The sequence below is a fragment of the Anolis carolinensis genome, unplaced genomic scaffold (genome assembly GCF_035594765.1).
Source record: "Anolis carolinensis isolate JA03-04 unplaced genomic scaffold, rAnoCar3.1.pri scaffold_11, whole genome shotgun sequence".
In the NCBI taxonomy this organism is placed as follows: domain Eukaryota; kingdom Metazoa; phylum Chordata; class Lepidosauria; order Squamata; family Dactyloidae; genus Anolis; species Anolis carolinensis.
The window spans coordinates 13931282-13951659 of NW_026943822.1; the positions used below are offsets into that span (position 1 = coordinate 13931282).

General features: G+C 40.6%; 1 protein-coding gene across 3 annotated transcripts in view; it reads left to right on the top strand.

The window, feature by feature from the left end:
• The window catches only part of tmc3 (transmembrane channel like 3), a 39953-nt gene extending 29436 nt beyond the window's left edge, over nt 1-10517 (top strand). For all 3 annotated transcript variants that reach the window (XM_062962942.1, XM_062962940.1, XM_062962943.1), the window contains 4 exons: nt 1254-1332; nt 5227-5260; nt 7538-7838; nt 9446-10517. In XM_062962942.1, the coding sequence (XP_062819012.1) occupies nt 1254-1332; nt 5227-5260; nt 7538-7838; nt 9446-10286 (1255 nt within the window). In that variant the 3' untranslated portion in view covers nt 10287-10517. The remainder of the gene's footprint in view (nt 1-1253; nt 1333-5226; nt 5261-7537; nt 7839-9445) is intronic.
• The last annotated feature ends 9861 nt before the right edge of the window (nt 10518-20378 follow it).

Genomic DNA, 20378 nt, shown 5'->3' on the forward strand with positions numbered 1-20378 from the left:
ATGGTAAATTTCAGAAATAAAAACAGATACCAATAAAATTACATTAATTGAGGCATCAGTAGGTTAAATGTTTTTGAATATTTACATAAAGCTCAAATTTCAGATAAGACTGCCCAACTCTGATCAAATCATTATTCTCATCTTCTTCAATGTAAATGTGCTTATGTATCCTTTTAGTAATAATAGAGTAAAATAATACATGTAATAATAATAAATACAGGAAAATAATACATGTGTATTGCAGCCCAAAAGATCAGAGCGACGGTAGCAAAATCCATACTTGAGGTCAGAAATGGAAATGGCGATGGTTTGGGATGATACAAATCAGACACTGTCATTGTTATGTTGCTGCTATCATAATTTTAAAGAGCTAGTTTTAATTTTTGAATAAGTTTTAATGTTTTTATTGGAAAGTGTTTATAAAGGTTGTATACTACTGATGTCATGGCCTATGGCTAGTACAATAAACCATTCATTCATTCATTCGCAATAATACATGTAAAAATAAATAGAGTAAAATAATAAATGCAATAATAATAAGATCAGAGTGAAATAATAAATGTTTAATAATAAATAAATTATTATTAATAATAAAAATAGAGTAAAATAAATGTAATACTACCAACAATAGGAGCCCCGGTGGCGAAGTGCGTTAAATCACTGAGCTGGAGACCGAAGGTCCCAGGTTCAAACTCTGGGAGCAGAGTGAGTGGCCGCTGTAAGCTCCAGCTCCTGCCAACCTAGCAGTTCGAAAACATGCAAATGTGAGTAGATCAATAGGTACTGCTCTGGCAGGAATGTAAGGGCGCTCCTTGCAGTCATGCCGGCCACATGACCTTGGAGGTGTCTATGGACAACGCCGGCACTTTGGCTTAGAAATGGAGATGAGCACCAACCCCCAGAGTCAGACATGACTGGACTTAACGTCAGGGGAAACCTTTACCTACCTACTACCAACAATAATAGGGAAAAATAACAAATGTAATCATACCAATAATAATAGAGAAAAATAATAAATGCGCCATATATTCTCGAGTATAAGCTGACCCAAATATAAGCCAACCAGGACCTTCACCCGAGTATAAGCCGAGGGGGGCTTTTTCAGTCATAAAAAGGGGCTGAAAAACTAGGCTTATGCTCGAGTATATACCATACTTCCATTGCAGCAGGAATTATGGAAATTTACTATTGTATTTTTCATTCTTACATCATGGAGAGAGCTTATTTAAGGACACCTTTGTCTTCCCTTCTAGCATGCTAATTTATTACCTTCAGAGTATTGCAAGATCGTTAAAATTCACTAACAATCAATTAAGGATGCAGATCCAGAATGTAAGTACTGGCGAAGGTTACTGCTTTGTTTACTTATTTCTGTATGAAAAATTAGTCTTTATTGAGAATGTAAATAAAAGGCAGAGTGACATTCCATTTTGGGCAAGGTTCTGAACTCCCAGCATTGGTGAGATAAATTATTTTGATCCATTTCAATCTAGCTTCAGACCCGATTATGGGCTTTGGTCACCAACCAACACAGGAAGTTGGGCAGGATGCATGGCACTCTTGGTTCTGCTGGACTTCCCAGTGCCTTTTCATAGGGAATGGGACATTGTTATGTAGTGGTTCTAGTCTTTTGTGGAAAAGTTCTGAAGGACTCCTATTTGATGCCTTAACCCAGGGGTCTCCAAACTAAGGCCGGGGGCCGGATGCGGCCCATTGAAGCCATTTATCCGGCCCCCACGGCACAAGGGCAGAAGGGGTTGGGCTAAATGACCCAAGGGGTCTCTTCTTTTCTTACAACCCTTATTATTATTATTATTATTATTATTATTATTATTATTATTATTATTATTATTAACATTGAGGCTAGGTGGCCATCTGTCAGGGGTGCTTTGCTTGTGCTTTTGGTGCACAAAGGCAGAAGGGGATTGGACTAAATGGCCCAAGGAGTCTCTTCCAACCCTCTTTTTTATTATTATTATTATTATTATTATTATTATTATGATTTATTGTATGACACAGCAAACAAGATAGACATGCTGGATTTCGTATCACAAAATCACAAGTCTAACACTTCCCAAGTGTCTAGGACTGTGTGATTTATTATTATTATTATTATTATTATTATTATTATTGTAAGTATGACACAGCAAACAAGATAGACATGCTGGGTTTCGTATCACAAAATCACAAGTCAAACACTTCCCAAGTGTCTAGGACTGTGTGATTTATTATTATTATTATTATTATTATTATTATTATTATTATTGTAAATATGACACTGCAAACAAGATAGACATGCTGGATTTCGTATCACAAAATCACAAGTCGAACACTTCCCAAGTGTCTAGGACTGTGTGATTTATTATTATTATTATTATTATTATTATTATTATTATTATTATTATTATTATTGTAAGTATGACACTGCAAACAAGATAGACATGCTGGATTTCGTATCACAAAATCACAAGTCGAACACTTCCCAAGTGTCTAGGACTGTGTGATTTATTATTATTATTATTGTAAGTATGACACAGCAAACAAGATAGACATGCTGGGTTTCGTATCACAAAATCACAAGTCGAACACTTCCCAAGTGTCTAGGACTGTGTGATTTATTATTATTATTATTATTATTATTATTATTATTATTATTATTATTATTATTATTATAAGTATGACACTGCAAACAAGATAGACATGCTGGATTTCGTATCACAAAATCACAAGTCGAACAATTCCCAAGTGTATAGGGTGCAGATCCCAGCAGGGTAGCCTTTTATTATTATTATTATTATTATTATTATTATTATTATTATTATTATTATTAACATTGAGGCTGGGTGGCCATCTGTCAGGGGTGCTTTGCTTGTGCTTTTGGTGCACAAAGACAAAAGGGGATTGGACTCAATGGCACAAAGGGTCTCTTCCAATCCTCTTTGTTGTTGTTGTTATTATTGCTTGGTGGCCAAGTATAGTCTGGCCCTCCAATGGTCCGAAAGATCATGAACTGGCCCCCCGTTTTAAAAGTTTGGGGACCCCTGCCTTAACCCAATGGTTCTCAAAGTGTGCTCCACTGAGCCCTTGGAGCTCCGCAAATCATACCGAAGGGCTCCATGACACCCAACTCTCTCTCTGTGCTGGTACGGCTGTACCAGAAGCTCCAACTTTATTTTCTTTCTGCTAATGTTTGCAGTCATAGGACAGGCCGCCTGTCCATCATCATTAAGTTTGGTTCCGCCCCTTGTTCAGGGCTCTGGGAGGGAAGGAACCATTTTTAAGTCAGTCTCACTTAAGGAAGCTAAGCTATAGAAAATATAGGGGCCGGGCTGTGGCGCAGGCTGTTGAGCAGCTGCAATAAATCACTCTGACCGTGAGGTCATGAGTTCGAGGCCAGCCCGTGGCAGGGTGAGCACCCGTCAATTAAAAATAAAATATAGCCCCTGCTTGTTGCTGACCTAGCAACCCGAAAGATAGTTGCATCTATCAAGTAGGAAATAAGGTACCACTTATAAAAGTGGGGAGGCAAGTTTAACTAATTTACAACCTGGAATGAGGAAGTGCCGTCAGAGTGGATGATGAAGCAGCTGCTCCCCCCTGTGGCCAGAATCGAACATCCCCTCAGGAGAAGGTTAAATTGCCTCTGCGTCTGTCTGTCTCGGTCTCTGTTTGCTGTGTTTATGGGCATTGAATGTTTGCCTTATGTGTGTATAATGTGATCCGCCCTGAGTCACCTTCGGGGTGAGAAAGAAGGGCGAAATATAAATACTGTAAATAAATAAATAAATAAATAAATAAATAAATAAAGGACGTAGACCAGCTCGTCCCGTAGAAAAGCTTCATATCTCAAGAACATCTGGGGATATAGAACATCCGAGAAAACAGAAATAGAAATTCCAGGGGGAAAATCACAGCCTCTCACAGCCTCTCAGCCTCACAGCTCTTGAGGGAAACAGCCCTAAAGTTTCCAAAGAAACCTCGGAGAGAGAACAGCATCATAGATCCACGGAACCCCAGCTGAAATATCTGCAAGCCTTGGTTGGTAGGTCCACTCGATACCCAGACGCATTTGGAATCGGTAGTAGGTCCCACATCAGCTATGCCCATTTGATAGACAGCCTGGGAGAGGTTATAAGGGGATTTTCTTCTTACAGAGAAAATATAGTTATTCCAAGCCAATTGCCCGTCCCCTGAGGACAAGATTGAAAAGCCAACAGTTTATTAAGGAAACCTTGAAGTGTTATTTGACTCCTTGAAGATTTATTATTTGTTCATCAATAAAAACTTAGTTATTTTATTAAAGACTCAAAAGGCCATCCTTTTTAGGGAAATCCTCAAGAACCTCTCTTTAGGCGCCCTGGCTTCCCGCTGGGCATAAAGTATGCGTCCTATACAAAGACAATAGGTACAGGCCCAGCATGTGACAGAACACTCTCCCCTTCTAATTCCAAGAAAAAAACATTGTTTTAATTTTTTAAAGGGAGAACCTTCTCAAACACTGCCACTACCTTCTGGAACACCCTCCTATTGGGAGTTAGCTTAACCTCCTTCTTGTTTTATTTTTGCCAGCAGGCAAAGTCTGAAGCAGGCTTGTAATAAGCAAACACAGGTCAGGTATTTATTTTGGTTTTTAAAATTGTTTTATCCTGTTTTAAATGGTGGTTTTAATTGGGTTTTTTTTTTTAACCCTGGGTGGCGCAGCGTATCAAAGCGCTGAGCTGCAGACTGAAAGGTTGCAGGTTTGAAACCAGGGAGCGGAGTGAGCTCCCGCTGTTAGCCCCAGCTTCTGCCAACCTAGCAGTTTGAAAACATGCAAATGTGAGTAGATCAATAGGTACCGCTCCGGTGGGAAGGTAACGGCGCTTCATGCAGTCATGCCAGCCACATGACGTTGGAGGTGTCTACGGACAACGCTGGCTCTTCGGCTTAGAAATAGAGATGAGCACCAACCCCCATAGTCGGACACAACTGGACTTAATGTCAGAGGAAAACCTTTATATTTACCCCTTTAATTGTTTTTACATTTTACTGTGAACATCTCCTCAGTTGACGCTCTCTGGGTTCTTTCTAACTCCCACTCTGGGAGAAAGATGGTGAAAGATGGAAGAGGGTTTACAAGATGAATCCTGTACCCAATTATTTACTCCATGTACATATTATTCTTTTCTTAACTAAAGCTTTTAAATAAAGTACCTTGTAGTTAATTATCTTTTATGTGTATTGCAGGAAAGAACTGAAGATAAGAAAAAAGTGGCAGCAGGTGAGCAGCTATGCTTGAATGTAGGTTCTTTGGAAGTCACAGGCTGCAACCATATCCGCTTTAACCCTTTCTCACATTAGTTCCCAACCTTTGGGCCTCCGAGTGTTTTGGACTTCAGCACCCACAATTCCTAACAGCTGGGATTTCTGGGACTTGAAGTCCAAAACAGCTGGAGGCCCAAAGGTTGGGAACCACTGTTTAAGGTAATACATTTGTTTCTAATACACTTAAGCTTCCATGATGTCTCTGAAGATATTCGTGTCTTGATCTCACAGCACTTTTCTGTATGTTAGCCTGAAAGTGACTGGTTCAGCATCAGCGTAGAAATTTGTTATCGGCAAACACTGGAATTTGGGACTTTGCAGTGAATTCTCATGTTATGCAGCATCTCTGAAACTGAGAAGTAGTCAACTACCCTGTTTCCCCTAAAATAAGACATCCCCAGAAAATAAGACCTAGCAGAGGTTTTGCTGAATTGTTAAATATAAGGCCTCCCCTGAAAGTAAGACCTAGCAAAGTTTTTGTTTGGAACAGAACACCAGAGCATGCAGGATTGGTAAATGTACGTACCATAGAGTGTTGTACATGGAAATAATGGTAGTAACAAGAAATTCTTGATAGGATTCACGGTTTGTCTGGTTTTGCTGGTTTGTGATGACAACTACAGTACAGTATATAATAAATGTTCATTTTTTTGTTCAACAATAAATGTGAATTCTTCTTCATGGAAAATTGACATCCCCTGAAAATAAGACCTAGCGCATCTTTGGGAGCAAAAATTAACTGTCTTATTTTCGGGGAAACACGGTAGGCTCAAAGTTACCTATTCTATTTAAATAATCTCCCTTTCTCCTGGCATAGGATGATGATGATGATGATGATGATGATGATGATGATGATGATAATATATGTTATTCATATTCTGAATAAAGTTATTATTATTATTATTATTATTATTATTATTGACACAACGACATAGTCTGACACAGCAAACAAGATAGATATGCTGGATTTCGTATCACAAAAATTATTATTATTATTATTATTATTATTATTATTATTTTATTATGACACAGCAAACAAGATAGTTATGCTGGATTTCGTTTCACAAAATCACAAATCGAACACTTTCCAAGTGTCTAGGACTGTGTGATGTATTTTCGGATGATGCGCGCAGATCCCAGTCGGGTGGCCTTTTGCAGTTGACAGATTGTAATTTTGTCAATGTCTGTTGTTTCCAAATGCCAGCTGAGATCTTTTGGCACAGCACCCAGTGTGCCCATCACCACCGGGACCACCTGTACTGGTTTCTGCCAGAATCTTTGCAGTTCAATCTTGAGGTCCTGATAGCGGCTGAGTTTTTCCTATTGTTTTTTGTCAATGCGACTGTCACCTGGGATGGCGACATCAATGATCCAAACCTTTTTCTTTTCCACAACTGTGATGTCTGGTGTGTTGTGTTCCATAACTTTGTCAGTCTGGATTCGGAAGTCCCACAGTATCTTTGCGTGCTCATTTTCCAATACTTTTGCAGGTTTGTGATCCCACCAGTTCTTTACTGCTGGCAGGTGGTACTTGAGGCATAAGTTCCAATGAATCATTTGGGCCACATAGTTGTGCCTCTGTTTGTAGTCTGTCTGTGCGATTTTCTTACAGCAGCTGAGGAGATGATCAATGGTTTCGTCGGTTTCCTTGCCCAGTTTGCATTTTGGGTCATCAGCTGATTTTTCGATCTTGGTCTGAATTGCCTTTGTTCTGATGGCTTGCTCCTGGGCTGCAAGGATCAGGCCTTCTGTCTCCTTCTTTAGGGTCCTATTTGTGAGCCAGAGCCAGGTCTTCTCCTTATCAGCTTTTCCTTCAATTTTGTCAAGGAACTTTCCATGCAATGTTTTGTTGTGCCAGCTGTCAGCTCTAGTTTGTAGTGTGGCTTTCTTGTATTATTATTATTATTATTATTATTATTATTATTATTATTATTATTTCTTTCTTTTAAAAAAAAAGGATAGGTAGATCAACTGATAAATGATAGACAGATAAGTTTCCAAGTTTCAGCAGTTAAGATCAGTTCATAAAGCCTTTGTGAATGGATTGTTCCACCTCCATTAAAACTAGAAAAGGCTTAGTTATTTCTGCCTATGACTTTGCGGTGGAAAGCATAACCTACAATGAGAGTGTCTTTCCCCTCTGCACAGAAAATGCCATCTCTCAGGTGAATACAGTCTTTTAAAAATATATGATGATGGCAGATGTTAGAATTGACTTGTTTCATTTGTTTAGTGAGAATCCCAACCGCAGAAGACAATGACAAAAGACCAGAGCTGGACAGCGATGGCCAGGAATCTGTGACGCCCAGGAAAAATGGCAGCGTGTTGAATTATGAGTCTCCCAAAAACAGGCAAATACCAACCATCTCTCAGTCTGTTCAGCAACCTGAAGTACCAAAGCCAGTCAGCCCAAACCTAGGAAATCCTACCGCAGTTGCTTCCATACCTGCAGCTCCAATGCCTATCTCTCCTCCCCCTCCAACACCTTCTCTTCCCATTGGAGACAAGCCCAGAAAAGAACCAGTTCCTAAGAGGTAAGGCTTTCCTTTTGAGCCCTCAAAGGCAATAGATGTAGGCATGAATGAAGTCATGGTTGTATCATGTGTCTATGAATCACAAATGGCACAGATGAATGCAGACAGTTCAGTGTCGATGGCAGATCCATCCCTCTCAAGTCCCTACATTGTAATCTTTATTTCTCAGAATAAGTTAATCGGTAAAAGTTTACTACTATCTTGGGTTGGGAAACAAAAAACTCTCACATAGAAAAATCTGTTTACTGGGTTGCTGTGAGTTTTCCAGGCTGTATGGCCATGTTCCAGAAGCATTCTCTCCTGACGTTTCACCCACATCTGTGGCAGGCAACCTCAGAGGTTGTGAGGTCTGTTGGAAACTAGGCAAGTGGGTTTTATATATCTGTGGAATAATGTCCAGGGTGGGAGAAAGAACCGTTCTCTGTTGGAGGCAAGTGTGAATGTTGCCATTGGTCACCTTTATTAGCATTGAATAGCTTTTCAGCTTCAAAGCCTGGCTGCTTCCTGCCTTGGGGGGGAGTGTTAGCTGGAAAGTGTTAGCTGGTCCAGGTTGTTTCTTGTATGGAAGTTACCTGCATATTATTTGAGAACACAGAAATGCTGGACCACTCTAACAGCAACCATGTCAGACTACACAGAGAAACCACTGAAACGTACAAGCTTGTGGACAATTTCAACGGAAAGGAGGAAACCATGAAAATGAACAAAATCTGGCTGGCAGTATTTAAAACACTCTAAAATCAGGACAGTAAATCAAGAACAACACTCAGAAAACAGGAATTTCAGACAGGAAACAATCAGGGTCAGCTAGCATCTTCCAACAAAGGATGCCCCCAGGCAGGAAGCAGCCAGGCTTTGAAGCTGCAAGGCTATTCAGTGCTAAGCAAGGCAGTCAATTGCAACATTTACACTTGCCTCCAATAGACAAGAGTTCTTTTTTCCCACCCTGAAAGTTATTCCACAAATAGATAAACCCACTTATCTATAATAATAATAATAATAATAATAATAATAATAATAATAATAATAATAATAATAATAAACTTTATTTATATACCGCCCTGTCTCCCGGATGGGACTCAGGGCGGTTTCCAATCATAAAAACAACACAAACATTACATAACAATATAATAACACTTTATTAAGCAAAGTAAGAATACAATTATAGAAATAAATAACACTTACATGACCTGATCAAGGGGAAGGGAACCATAAACCCAATATATTAAATATATCATTTTAAGTTAGAGAAATCTTGTGCAATATATTCAGGCCCAGAAATCGGTGGTATTCCAATGTAATTACTGAAAAACCTGCCGACACCACCAGGTCTTCAGTTCCTTACGGAAATTGGATAATCTAGTTTCCAACAGACCTCACAACCTCTGAGGTTGCCTGCCATAGATGTGGGGAAAATATCAGGAGAGAATGCTTCTGGAACATGGCCAGACAACCTGGCTTCTGGAACATGGCCAGACAGCAACCTAGTGATTCTGGCCATGAAAGTCTTTGACAGTAAGTTCAAGAACATCCCTTGAATGAGAAATGGTTTATGCTAAAGTTGTTTTCGCTCTCTCACTCTCTGTCTTCCTCTTTTCTGTCCGCAGATACCCCAGTGTGCATGGGAGTGCAAGCGAACTCTGCCGAGCCAAGGCTTATACCCCTGCAAAGTACAAGAAGCGCGGAGATGTCCATTCAGAACCCCTGTTTAGGAAGAGCATCCGGCAAATGAACCCAGAGGCCCGAAGTGCCGCCAGAGTCCCTTCTTTCTCAGGCCGCAGAGCTCACACAGCCCGGTATTTGATAGTCAACGAGCACGAGCCTCCTGTGAAAATCCTCCGCTCGAATACACAGGTGCCCAGGAATTACAAAATAGATGAATCCGGCAACGTAGTGGAGCTGTATCCAAGAAACTTCCGGGGATACATGGTTCGACCGCCTCACAGGGTGTACTCCATGCATTTCACCGAAGATGAGGAAGAGGACGAGTTCAGGAGAGGCATGGCCAAAAAGTCCCATCACCCAAGGTCTCTCTCCGACCTCCGCAGGGCCCCTCACTTCTACATTGGCGAGTGCGCCGACAACCCAATCCTGAGCAACAAGGCCTTGGCCAAAATGCACTACCGATCTTGGGAAGACGATTTTGGGCTTATGTTTGAGCGGCCTCCACATGCCCAGAGGAAGATCCACATGAAGAATATTGACCTGGGCCAGTCCTACCCAGAACACTACATGAAACCGAAATCCAAGCACAAACCTGAACCGTCTCCAACTGAGTCGGATTCTGTTTCTAGCAGTGATCAGCCAAGTTGCAACGACCAATATATTCAGGTTATTCACAGTAAAGAGAAGGGTCCGTCTGGGGGAAAACTGATCAGGAAGAAATCCAAGACTGCTATTGATTTAAACATGGCTGAAGCTAATGAACTGATATGCTCAAATGTGTAGCAAAGTGGGGAAATCATAACAGACGTATACCGATCTCGTGTTGTTAGCATGAAGAAGCTATTATGCTTGTATTTCAGGAAAATTATGGGGGGAGGTGGGAATCCTTGCATGTATGAAGCAATTTTCTGTCTATTGGGGTATGATATTCTGAATTATAGTGCTGTGATCCTGCACTGGACAAATGTATATTAAAATGCATGTCAAGCTATCTATCTATCTACCAATATACAATGACTTAAATGCATATTTTCTGCCGTCCTAGCAGTTCGAAAACATGCAAATGTGAGTAGATCAATAGGTACCACTCCGGCGGGAAGGTAATGGCACTCCATGCAGTCATGCCAGTGGCCACATGACCTTGGAGGTGTCTACGGACAACGCCGGCTCTTTGGCTTAGAAATGGAGATGAGCACCAACCATAAGAGTCGGTCATGACTGGACTTACTGTCAGGGGAAAACCTTTATGCATATTGTGTTGTTGAAGGCTTTAATGGCCGGAATCACTGGGTTGCTGTGAGTTTTTTGGGCTGTATGGCCATATTCCAGAAGCATTCCCTTCTGACGTTTCACTTCCTGTTGTCTCACCCCATTCATTTGCAAGTTGGATATTTGTAACTCGGGCCATGCTTGTACATGAAAAAAAAATAAGACATTGCTCTGAAAATAAGCCCTAATATGTCTTTTGGAGCAAAAGTCTTATTTTCGGGAAAATACGGTAGTGTTAGGGAGCCATAATGGTGCAGCGTATTTAAGCGCTGAGCTGCTGAACTTGCGGATCGAAAGGTTGGCGGTTCGAATCCGGGGAGAGGAGTGAGTGCCTGCTGTTAGCCCCAGCTTCTGCCAACCTAGCAGTTTGAAAACATGCAAAATGTGAGTAGATCAATATTTATTATTTATTTATTTACAGCATTTATATTCCGCCCTTCTCACCCCGAAGGGGACTCAGGGCGGATCACATTACACATATAGGCAAACATTCAATGCATTTTAACATAGAACAAAGACAAGACAAACATAGGCTCCAAGTGGGCCTCGAACTCATAACCTCCTGGTCAGAGTGATTCATTGCAGTGATTCATTGCAGCTACTCTCCAGCCTGCGCCACAGCCCAAGCCCTCTCCAGCGGGAAGGTAATTGCGTGACATGCAGTCATGCCAGCCACATGATCTTGGAGGTGTTTAAGGACAACGCTGGCTCTTCAGCTTAGAAATGGAGATGAGCACCAACCACCAGAGTTGGACACGACTGGACTTAATGTCAGGGGAAAACCTTTACCTTTACCTGCAGTAGTGTTTTGTGTGGTTCAAGTGTAGGATTACAAGTGTAGGTGGACAGTCCCCCAAATGCAGAATGGGTATGACTGTCTGCACACACTTAAAAAGTGAACTATAGATGGTCTTTCTAGTGTGATGAAAGGTGGCCTCCAAATCCTGGGTCGAGGCACATGGTTGACTGAGAAACTACAGTGGCAGCACGGCGTGTTTGAAATGAAAGATAAGATAGAAGATTTCTCTAAATAATTAATTTCAGGGTTAATGGATTTAGGAGGCCTGCTGATTTTCGAGCCATTAATTGCTTATTAAACTTCTCCATGTTGCTGTGAAAAGCACACTGAAGGGGTCTCTCTCCGCCGCCGTCCCCTTAAAGCAGATTAAAAGGCACCCGGTTTGTCTTTCTTCTTCTTCTTTGTTTGGCAAAGACTTCCAAAGAGAAAAAGGTGAAGGTGTTTGCATGCAGGTTCAAAAGGGCCTATTTTATTTGGAAAATGCTGAAAGGCTGCCATTGAAACCCAATATGGCACAGCTCCCCTTTGTCAGAAAGGGAACAATCTTCTTTGAAAGATTAGAACAGGGAGGAAAGAGAATACATATAGAACTAAATCTATATATATAAAAGGGTAATGAAATTTCGGCCTAGGACAAAACAACAAAACTACACATCCCAGAAACACTAAACTTGGCAGCACAACCCCTCATCCATGCCTCTACATTCATACAACAAAAAGAAAAGAAAAATAAAGTCCTAATTAGAGGGAGAGGAAGAATTGTTTTTATCCAATTGCTGCCAGTTAGAAGGCTAAGCTCCACCCATCTGGTCTGCTGACAGTTAGAAGGCTAAGCTCTGCCCACTTGGTCTCCTAGCAACCCACTCAGCCCAGGGCCTCAATTTCGCTGTTTAGTTTAAATTAGAAATGGTCAGAACATTTTTATATATATATATAGATGATAGACAATCAACTCACAGTTAACCGGCACCCGTGGGGAGTGGTTGATGCCGGATAACAGAGAGTCATCTCTGGTTGCTTGAGAGTTTGTATTAATGCTATGACAGTCAACTCTCATTTAACTGGCACCCATGGGGAGCGATTGATGTTGGATAACTGAGAGTCGTCTCTGGTTGATTGAGAGTTTGTATTAATGCTGTGGCCGTCGACTCTCATTTAACCGGCACCCGTGGGGAGTGGTCGATGCCAGATAACTGAGAGTCATCTCTGGTTGTTTGAGAGTTTGTATTAATGCTGTGGCCGTCGACTCTCATTTAACCGGCACCCGTGGGGAGTGGTCGATGCCAGATAACTGAGAGTCATCTCTGGTTGCTTGAGAGTTTGTATTAATGCTGTGACCATCAACTCTCATTTAACCGGCACCCGTGGGGAGTGGTCAATGCCAGATAACCAGTTGTCTCTGGTTGCTTGAGAGTTTGTATTAAACAATTCCTCAATACTTTATTTCCCATACCACCATACTTCGCCACAGCAACGCGTGGCCAAGCACAGCTAGTATATATATAGAAAAGAAAATATTAGGGACTATTTACCCACTTTACTTGATACATTCATTGATGCCTTTTACTTCCAACGCAATCAGTACATAAAACGGGAAGATTCTGCCCTCTGCTGTCCTTCATGTGTTTTGGAGCTCAGACCATAATTCCTCTTTAGATGAAATATATGTAATGCTCAAGATCCTACAAGGCAGACTCCAGCAATACCTGGAGCGAGAGTTGCCAGATGTCCAAGCTGGGTTTAGAAAAGGCAGAGGAACAAGACACCAAATTGCCAATATCCACTGGATAATGGAGGAAGCCAGGGAGTTTCAGAAAAACATCTACTTCTGCTTTATTGACTATTCCAAAGCCTTCGACTGCGTGGATCATAATAAACTGTGGCATGTTCTTGGTGGTCTGGGGATACCAAGTCTCCTTGTCTGTCTCCTGAGAAATCTGTATAAAGACCAAGTAAGAACAGATCACAGAACAACAGACTGGTTCAAGATTGGGAAAGGAGTGCGGCAGGGTTGTATACTATCGCCCTCCCTAATCAACTTGTATGCAGAACACATCATGCGATGTGCGGAGCTTGAGGAATCCAAGGCCAGGGTTAAAATTTCTGGAAGAAACATTAACAACCTTAGGTATGCAGATGATACCACTCTGATGGCCGAAAGTGAGGAAGAGCTGAGGAGCCTTATCACCAAGATGAAAGAAGAAAGTGCAAAAGCCGGGCTGCAGTTAAACATCAAGAAAACCAAAATCATGGCAACCAGACTGATTGATAACTGGCAAATAGAGGGAGAAAACGTGGAGGCAGTGACAGACTTTATATTTCTAGGTGCAAAGATCACTGCAGATGCAGACGGCAGCCAGGAAGTCAGAAGACGTTTACTTCTTGGGAGGAGAGCAATGGCCAACCTCGATAAAATACTGAAAAGCAGAGACATCACACTGGCCACGAAGGTCCACATAGTGAAAGCAATGGTATTCCCCATAGTAACCTATGGATGTGAGAGCTGGACCATAAGGAAGGCTGAGCGAAGGAAGATAGACACTTTTGAACTCTGGTGCTGGAGGAAAATCCTGAGAGTGCCTTGGACCTTGGCAAGAAGATCCAACCAGTCCATCCTCCAAGAAATAATGCCCAATGGCTGCTCACTGGAGGGAAGAATATTAGAGGCAAAGTTGAAGTATTTTGGCCACATCATGAGGAGACAGGAAAGATTGGAAAAGATCACGATGCTGGGGAAAATGGAAGGAAAAAGGAAGAGAGGCCGGCCAAGGGCGAGATGGATGGATGGTATCCTTGAAGTGACTGGCTTGACCTTGAAGGAACTGGGGACGGTGACAGCCGACAGGGAGCTCTGGCGTGGACTGGTCCATGAGGTCACGAATAGTCGAAAACGACTGAACGAGTGAGACGACGACGATATTCCAGAAGGGTGTGAGATGGGAGCCTCTGGTGGTGCAGTGGATTAAACTGCTGAGCTGTTGAACTTACTGACAGAAAGGTTGGTGGTTCAAATCCGGGGAGCGGGGTGAGCGCCCGCTGTTAGCCCTAGCTTCTGCCAACCTAGCAGTTCAAAAACATGCCAATGTGAGTAGATCAATAGGTACTGCTCTGGCAGGAAGGTAATGATGCTCCATGCAGTCATGCCAATGGCCACATGACCTTGGAGGTGTCTAAGGACAACGCTGGCTCTTCAGCTTAGAAATGGAGACGAGCACCAACCCCAGAGTCAGACACGACTAGACTTAATGTCAGGGGGAAACCTTTACCTTTCAGGCTGTTTAGTAGCCAGCTGCAATAAATCACTATGACCAAGAGGTCATGAGTTCGAGGCCAGCCCATGTCAGAGTGAGCACCCGACAATTAAAATAAAAAATAGCCCTGCTCATTGTTGACCTAAGCAACCCGAAAGACAGTTGCATCTGTCAAGTAGGAAAATTTAGGGACCGCCTTAAAGAGTTATAGAATCACACTGTTGGAATTGACCTCACCATCTACAACAGGGGTCCCCAAACTAAGGCCCGGGGGCCGGATGCGGCCCTCCGAGGTCATTTACCTGGCCCCCGCCTTCAGTTTTATAATATAATATATTGTATATACATATAATATTGATAATAATATTATAATGTAATACAATATAACACTAATAATAATACCACATAATAATATTAATTATATATTCTATATTACATATAATATTACTCATAATATTACAGTATAGTGGTATAGTTCAATAAAGTAATATATAATGCTAATATTGTGCTATGCTAATAATATAATATATTGTATGTACATATAATTTGTAAGCCACTCTGAGTCCCCTTTGGGGTGAGAAGGGTGTGATACAAATGTAGTAAATAAATGCAGTAAATAAATAAATAATAAATAAATAAATTTTAGACTTAGGCTCACCCAAAGTCTGAAGTGACTTGAAGGCACACAACAACAACAACCCTAATTAACTTGACTATCTCATTGGCCAGAAGCAGGGCCACACTTCCCATTGAAATCCTGATAAATGTATGTTTGTTAAAATTGTTTTTATTTTTAAATATTGTATTGTTCTTTCATTGTTCTTGTTATTGTTGATGTTTTTGCACTACAAATAAGACATGTGCAGTGTGCATCGGAATTTGTTTGTATTTTTTTTTTCAAATGATAATCCGGCCCCTCAACAGTCTGAAGGATAGTGGACTGGCCCTCGGTTTAAAAAGTTTGAGGACCCCTGATCTACAACAACTAACCCTCTACTATGCAGGAATAAATGCCATAATGTGCTGCTATTGTCTTTACTTTTGCAAGCCTTGGGCTTCTCTCCATTTTGCTCTTCTGTGTTTCTGACTGTCGTCCCTTTTCAAACCAGTAGCCATAACCATACTGTCTGGCAGTGAATATTATAATTTAAACATGAGCATAGAACGAGTTCCTTCTGCTTATCCAAATTTCCGACAAGCAATCACAAGTAGCTGTATAAAGAAGAATCTTTTCATTTTTATCACATATCATTTGCGGGCGATGCTTATACAGACACACACAAAAAGTAGGATTTTTAAAACATACTAAAAATAAATGTAGCTTGAAAAGACCTCTTACAACAGCTGTTGTTGGAAGAAAGTTAATTAAAATGTAATTAGCTATTACATTTTGCTCTGAAACTAAATTGGCTTATTATAGCCTTCTAAACCGTTGTGGCTGAAATGGTCACTATCTGAATGTAAAGCTGTTCCTGTTTATTGGAATACTATATTGTGTACAACATTATGCATTATGTATAGTGTTCTATGTGCCAAAATACTAAGTACTGTTCCTCTCTCCATTTCCTCCCCAATTGGCATGGATGAATTTCTGAAGGCACCTTACAGATTAAAATTACAGAATGCTCTAGTTATAACCCTAGGAGCCCCGGTGGCGAAGTGTGTTAAAGCACTGAGCTGCTGAACTACCAGACTGAAAGGTCCCAGGTTCAAAACCTAGGAGCAGAGTGAGCATCCACTGTTAGCTCCAGCTTCTGTCAACCTAGCAGTTTGAAAACATGCCAATGTGAGTAGATGAATAGGTACTGCTCCGGCAGGAAGGTAACGGCGCTCCATGCAGTCATGTCGGCCACATGACCTTGGAGGTGTCTATGAACAACGCCGGCTCTTCGGCTTAGAAATGGAGATGAGAACCAACTCCCAGAGTCAGACATGACTAGACATCAGGAGAAACCTTTACCTTACCTAGTTAAAACCAGGCAAACAGCCACCATGAAAATAGTAGAGGTGAACTACAACTCCCAGAAATCGAGATCTATCCCTCTCAAACCCTTCCAGTATCCAAATTTGTCATTTGAGTTCACAATGCTCTCTAGATGTAGGTGAACTACAACTCCCCCAAATCAAGGTGAATTCCCCCTAAAGCCTTCCAGTGTTTTTTGTTGCTCATGGAGGATCTTTGTGCCAAGTTAGGTCCAGATCCGTCTTTGGTGAGGTTCAGAGTGCTTTTTGACTGCAGGTGAACTTTAAATCCCAGTATCTACAACTCCCAAATGTCAAGGGCAATTCCCCCCAAAACTCACCAGTATTCGAATTAGGACATGTCGAGTATGCATGCTAAAATTATTTATTTTATTTATTTATTACAATATTTATATCCCGCCCTTCTCACCCAACAGGGGACTCAGGGCAGCTTACAATAAAACGCATATATAAAAAATTATACAGTAAATATAAATCAGTTAAAAAATTATAACTGATAAAAAACACATTATAAAATGTACAGTGTAGATATGTGAGATTAGATTACACATTATAAGATAAAACACATTATAAAATATAGATAGAACAATGGTCCAGATCCATTGTTCTTTGGGTTCACAGTGTTTTCTGAAGGTGAGCTACAACTTCTATAAACCAAGGTCAATTCCCCCCAAAACTGAGTATTTTTCATTGGACATGGGGATTCTTGTGTGCCAAATTAGGAGTAGGAAAGGTTTATGCAGTGGGCAGGATCATGCAAATTCCACACCAGTGGAGAGACTAAGAAACACTGGGGTGTCTGTGATGGAGGAAACATATAAAATCTACGATGAATTTTTTCCCATATGAAAGCATTCACTTGGGTAGTGGGCAGTATGGTGTTTGTAGAGGACATTGGCAGGGCTCTTGGACATGTTCATGGCACACACTGTATTGTCATTGGAGGGAGGGCCATTGGTGTCTCCTGAGTAGTGGGAGCTATAGCAATTTGTGGATAGTTGCATCTATCAAGTAGGAAATAAGGTACCACTTATAAACTGGGGAGGCAAATTTAACTAATGTACGACATTAGAATGAGAAAGTGCCGTCACAGTGGATGATGAAGCAGCTGCTCCCCCCTGTGGCCAGAATCGAACATCCCCTCAGGAGGTTAAATTGCCTCTGTGTCTGTCTCTGTCTCATTTCTATGTGTATATGGGCATGTGTATATTGAATGTTTGCCCTATATGTATATAATGTGATCCGCCCTGAGTCCCCTTTGGGGTGAGAAGGGCGGAATATAAATACTGTAAATAAGTAAATAAGTGGACGACTTGGAAGGCACTGAACAGACTGTGCTCTGGCACCATGAGATGCAGAGCCGATCTTAAGAAAAGGGGCCACAAAGTTGAGTCCATGAGATGTGAATGTGGAGAAGAGCAAACAACAGACTACTTACTAGGAAGGTAATGCCTCCACCTTTGTTACTTGGGTCTGGATGGGAATATTTTAATAAATCAAATGCAGAAATAATCCTTAGAATGTGCTCTTTAACAACCACTATTCACTTTTCCCCATAATCACCAGACAATTGGATGCATTTCTGCCAACGATGAACAAGCTTTCTGAAGCTGTCACGGAAGAAGTCGACACTCTGTTTCCGCAACCAGTGTCTCACAGTTCTCTCAATGTCTTCATCAGAAGCAAGATGTCTCCACAGATTTTCTTTCATTATTGGGAACAGAAGTCAGACAGTGATAAATCTGGACTGTATGGAGGATGCCGTACGACGGTGTTTTTTAAAAATCTGTACCCTTTATTCCAATGATGGGCAAGCTTTTGCACTAAGTGTGTCAAAATTCACCAAAAAACCTAGCATGACTTGGGTGGTGTGTCACTTCGAGAAAAAAACCCATAATTTCACAATATATATAGTTTAAATAACAAAAATATATAATTATAATACAGTAGAGTCTCACTTATCCAAGCTAAACGGGCTGGCAGAAGCTTGGATAAGCGCATATACTGGATAATAAGGAGGGATTAAGGAAAAGCCTATTAAACATCAAATTAGGTTGTGATTTTACAAATTAAGCACCAAAACATCATGTTTTACAACAAATTTGACAGAAAAAGCAGTTCAATACGTAGAATGTTATGTTGTAATTACAGTAGTTTCACTTATCCAACACTCACTTATCCAACGTACCATAGATTGTTGTACATGGAAATAATGGTAGTAAATAGTTTTTGATTTATTAAATACAGTTATATACTGTAGAGTCTCACTTATCCAAGCCTCGCTTATCCAAGCTTCTGGATTATCCAAGACATTTTTGTAGTCAATGTTTTCAATATATCGTGATATTTTGGTGCTAAATTCGTAAATACAGTAATTACAACATAACATTACTGCGTATTGAGCTACTTTTTCTGTCAAATTTGTTGTATAACATGATGTTTTGGTGCTTAATTTGTAAAATCATAATCTATTTTGATGTTTAATAGGCTTTTTCTTAATCTCTCCTTATTATCCAACATATTCGCTTATCCAACGTTCTGCTGGCCTGTTTATGTTGGATAAGTGAGACTCTACTGTATATAGTTTAAATAACAAAAATATATAATTGTAATACAGTAGAGTCTCATTTATCCAAGCTAAACAGGCTGGCAGAAGCTTGGATAAGCGAATATATTGGATAATAAGGAGGCATTAAGGAAAAGCCTATTAAACATCAAATTAGGTTGTGATTTTACAAATTAAGCACCAAAACATCATGTTTTACAACAAATTTGACAGAAAAAGCAGTTCAATACGTAGAATGTTATGTTGTAATTACAGTAGTTTCACTTATCCAACACTCACTTATCCAACGTTCTGGATTATCCAACACAATGTCTTGGATAATCCAGATGCTTGGATAAGCAAGGCTTGGATAAGTGAGACTCTACTGTATATAACTGTATTTAATAAATCAAAAACTATTTACTACCATTATTTCCATGTACAACAATCTATGGTACCTCTTGCAATTACCACGCTAATTTCTCTCTATTCTAGTTTCAATGTAGTCATGAATAATGAATAACATAATAATATAATAGCAATAATATAATAATATACTACAATAATAATAGAATAATAGAATGATACACACACACACACACACACACACACATATATGTAACTAGCTGTGCCCGGCCACGCGTTGCTGTGGTGAAGTCTGGTGGTATGGGAAATAAAGTATTGAGGAACTGGTGGTAGTTAAGGTAATGGGTAAATGTTTTACCTTACATTAAGTCCATTATAAATGGGTAATATAGCTGTGTGGAAGGGCCTGAGTCTACACTGCCATCTAATCCTGTTAAAATCTGATAATCTGTATTTTATAGTCAGTGTGGAAGAGGCCTAAGTGAGGCCTAACTCTGCCTGTCCCCAGGGCTGAGTGGGTTGCTAGGAGACCAAGTGGGCGGAGCTTAGCCTTCTAACTGGCAGCAATTGGATAAAAACAATTATTCATCTCCCTCTAATTAGGACTTTATTTTTACTTTTCTTTTTGTTGTATCAACATAGAGGCGTGGATGATGGGTTGT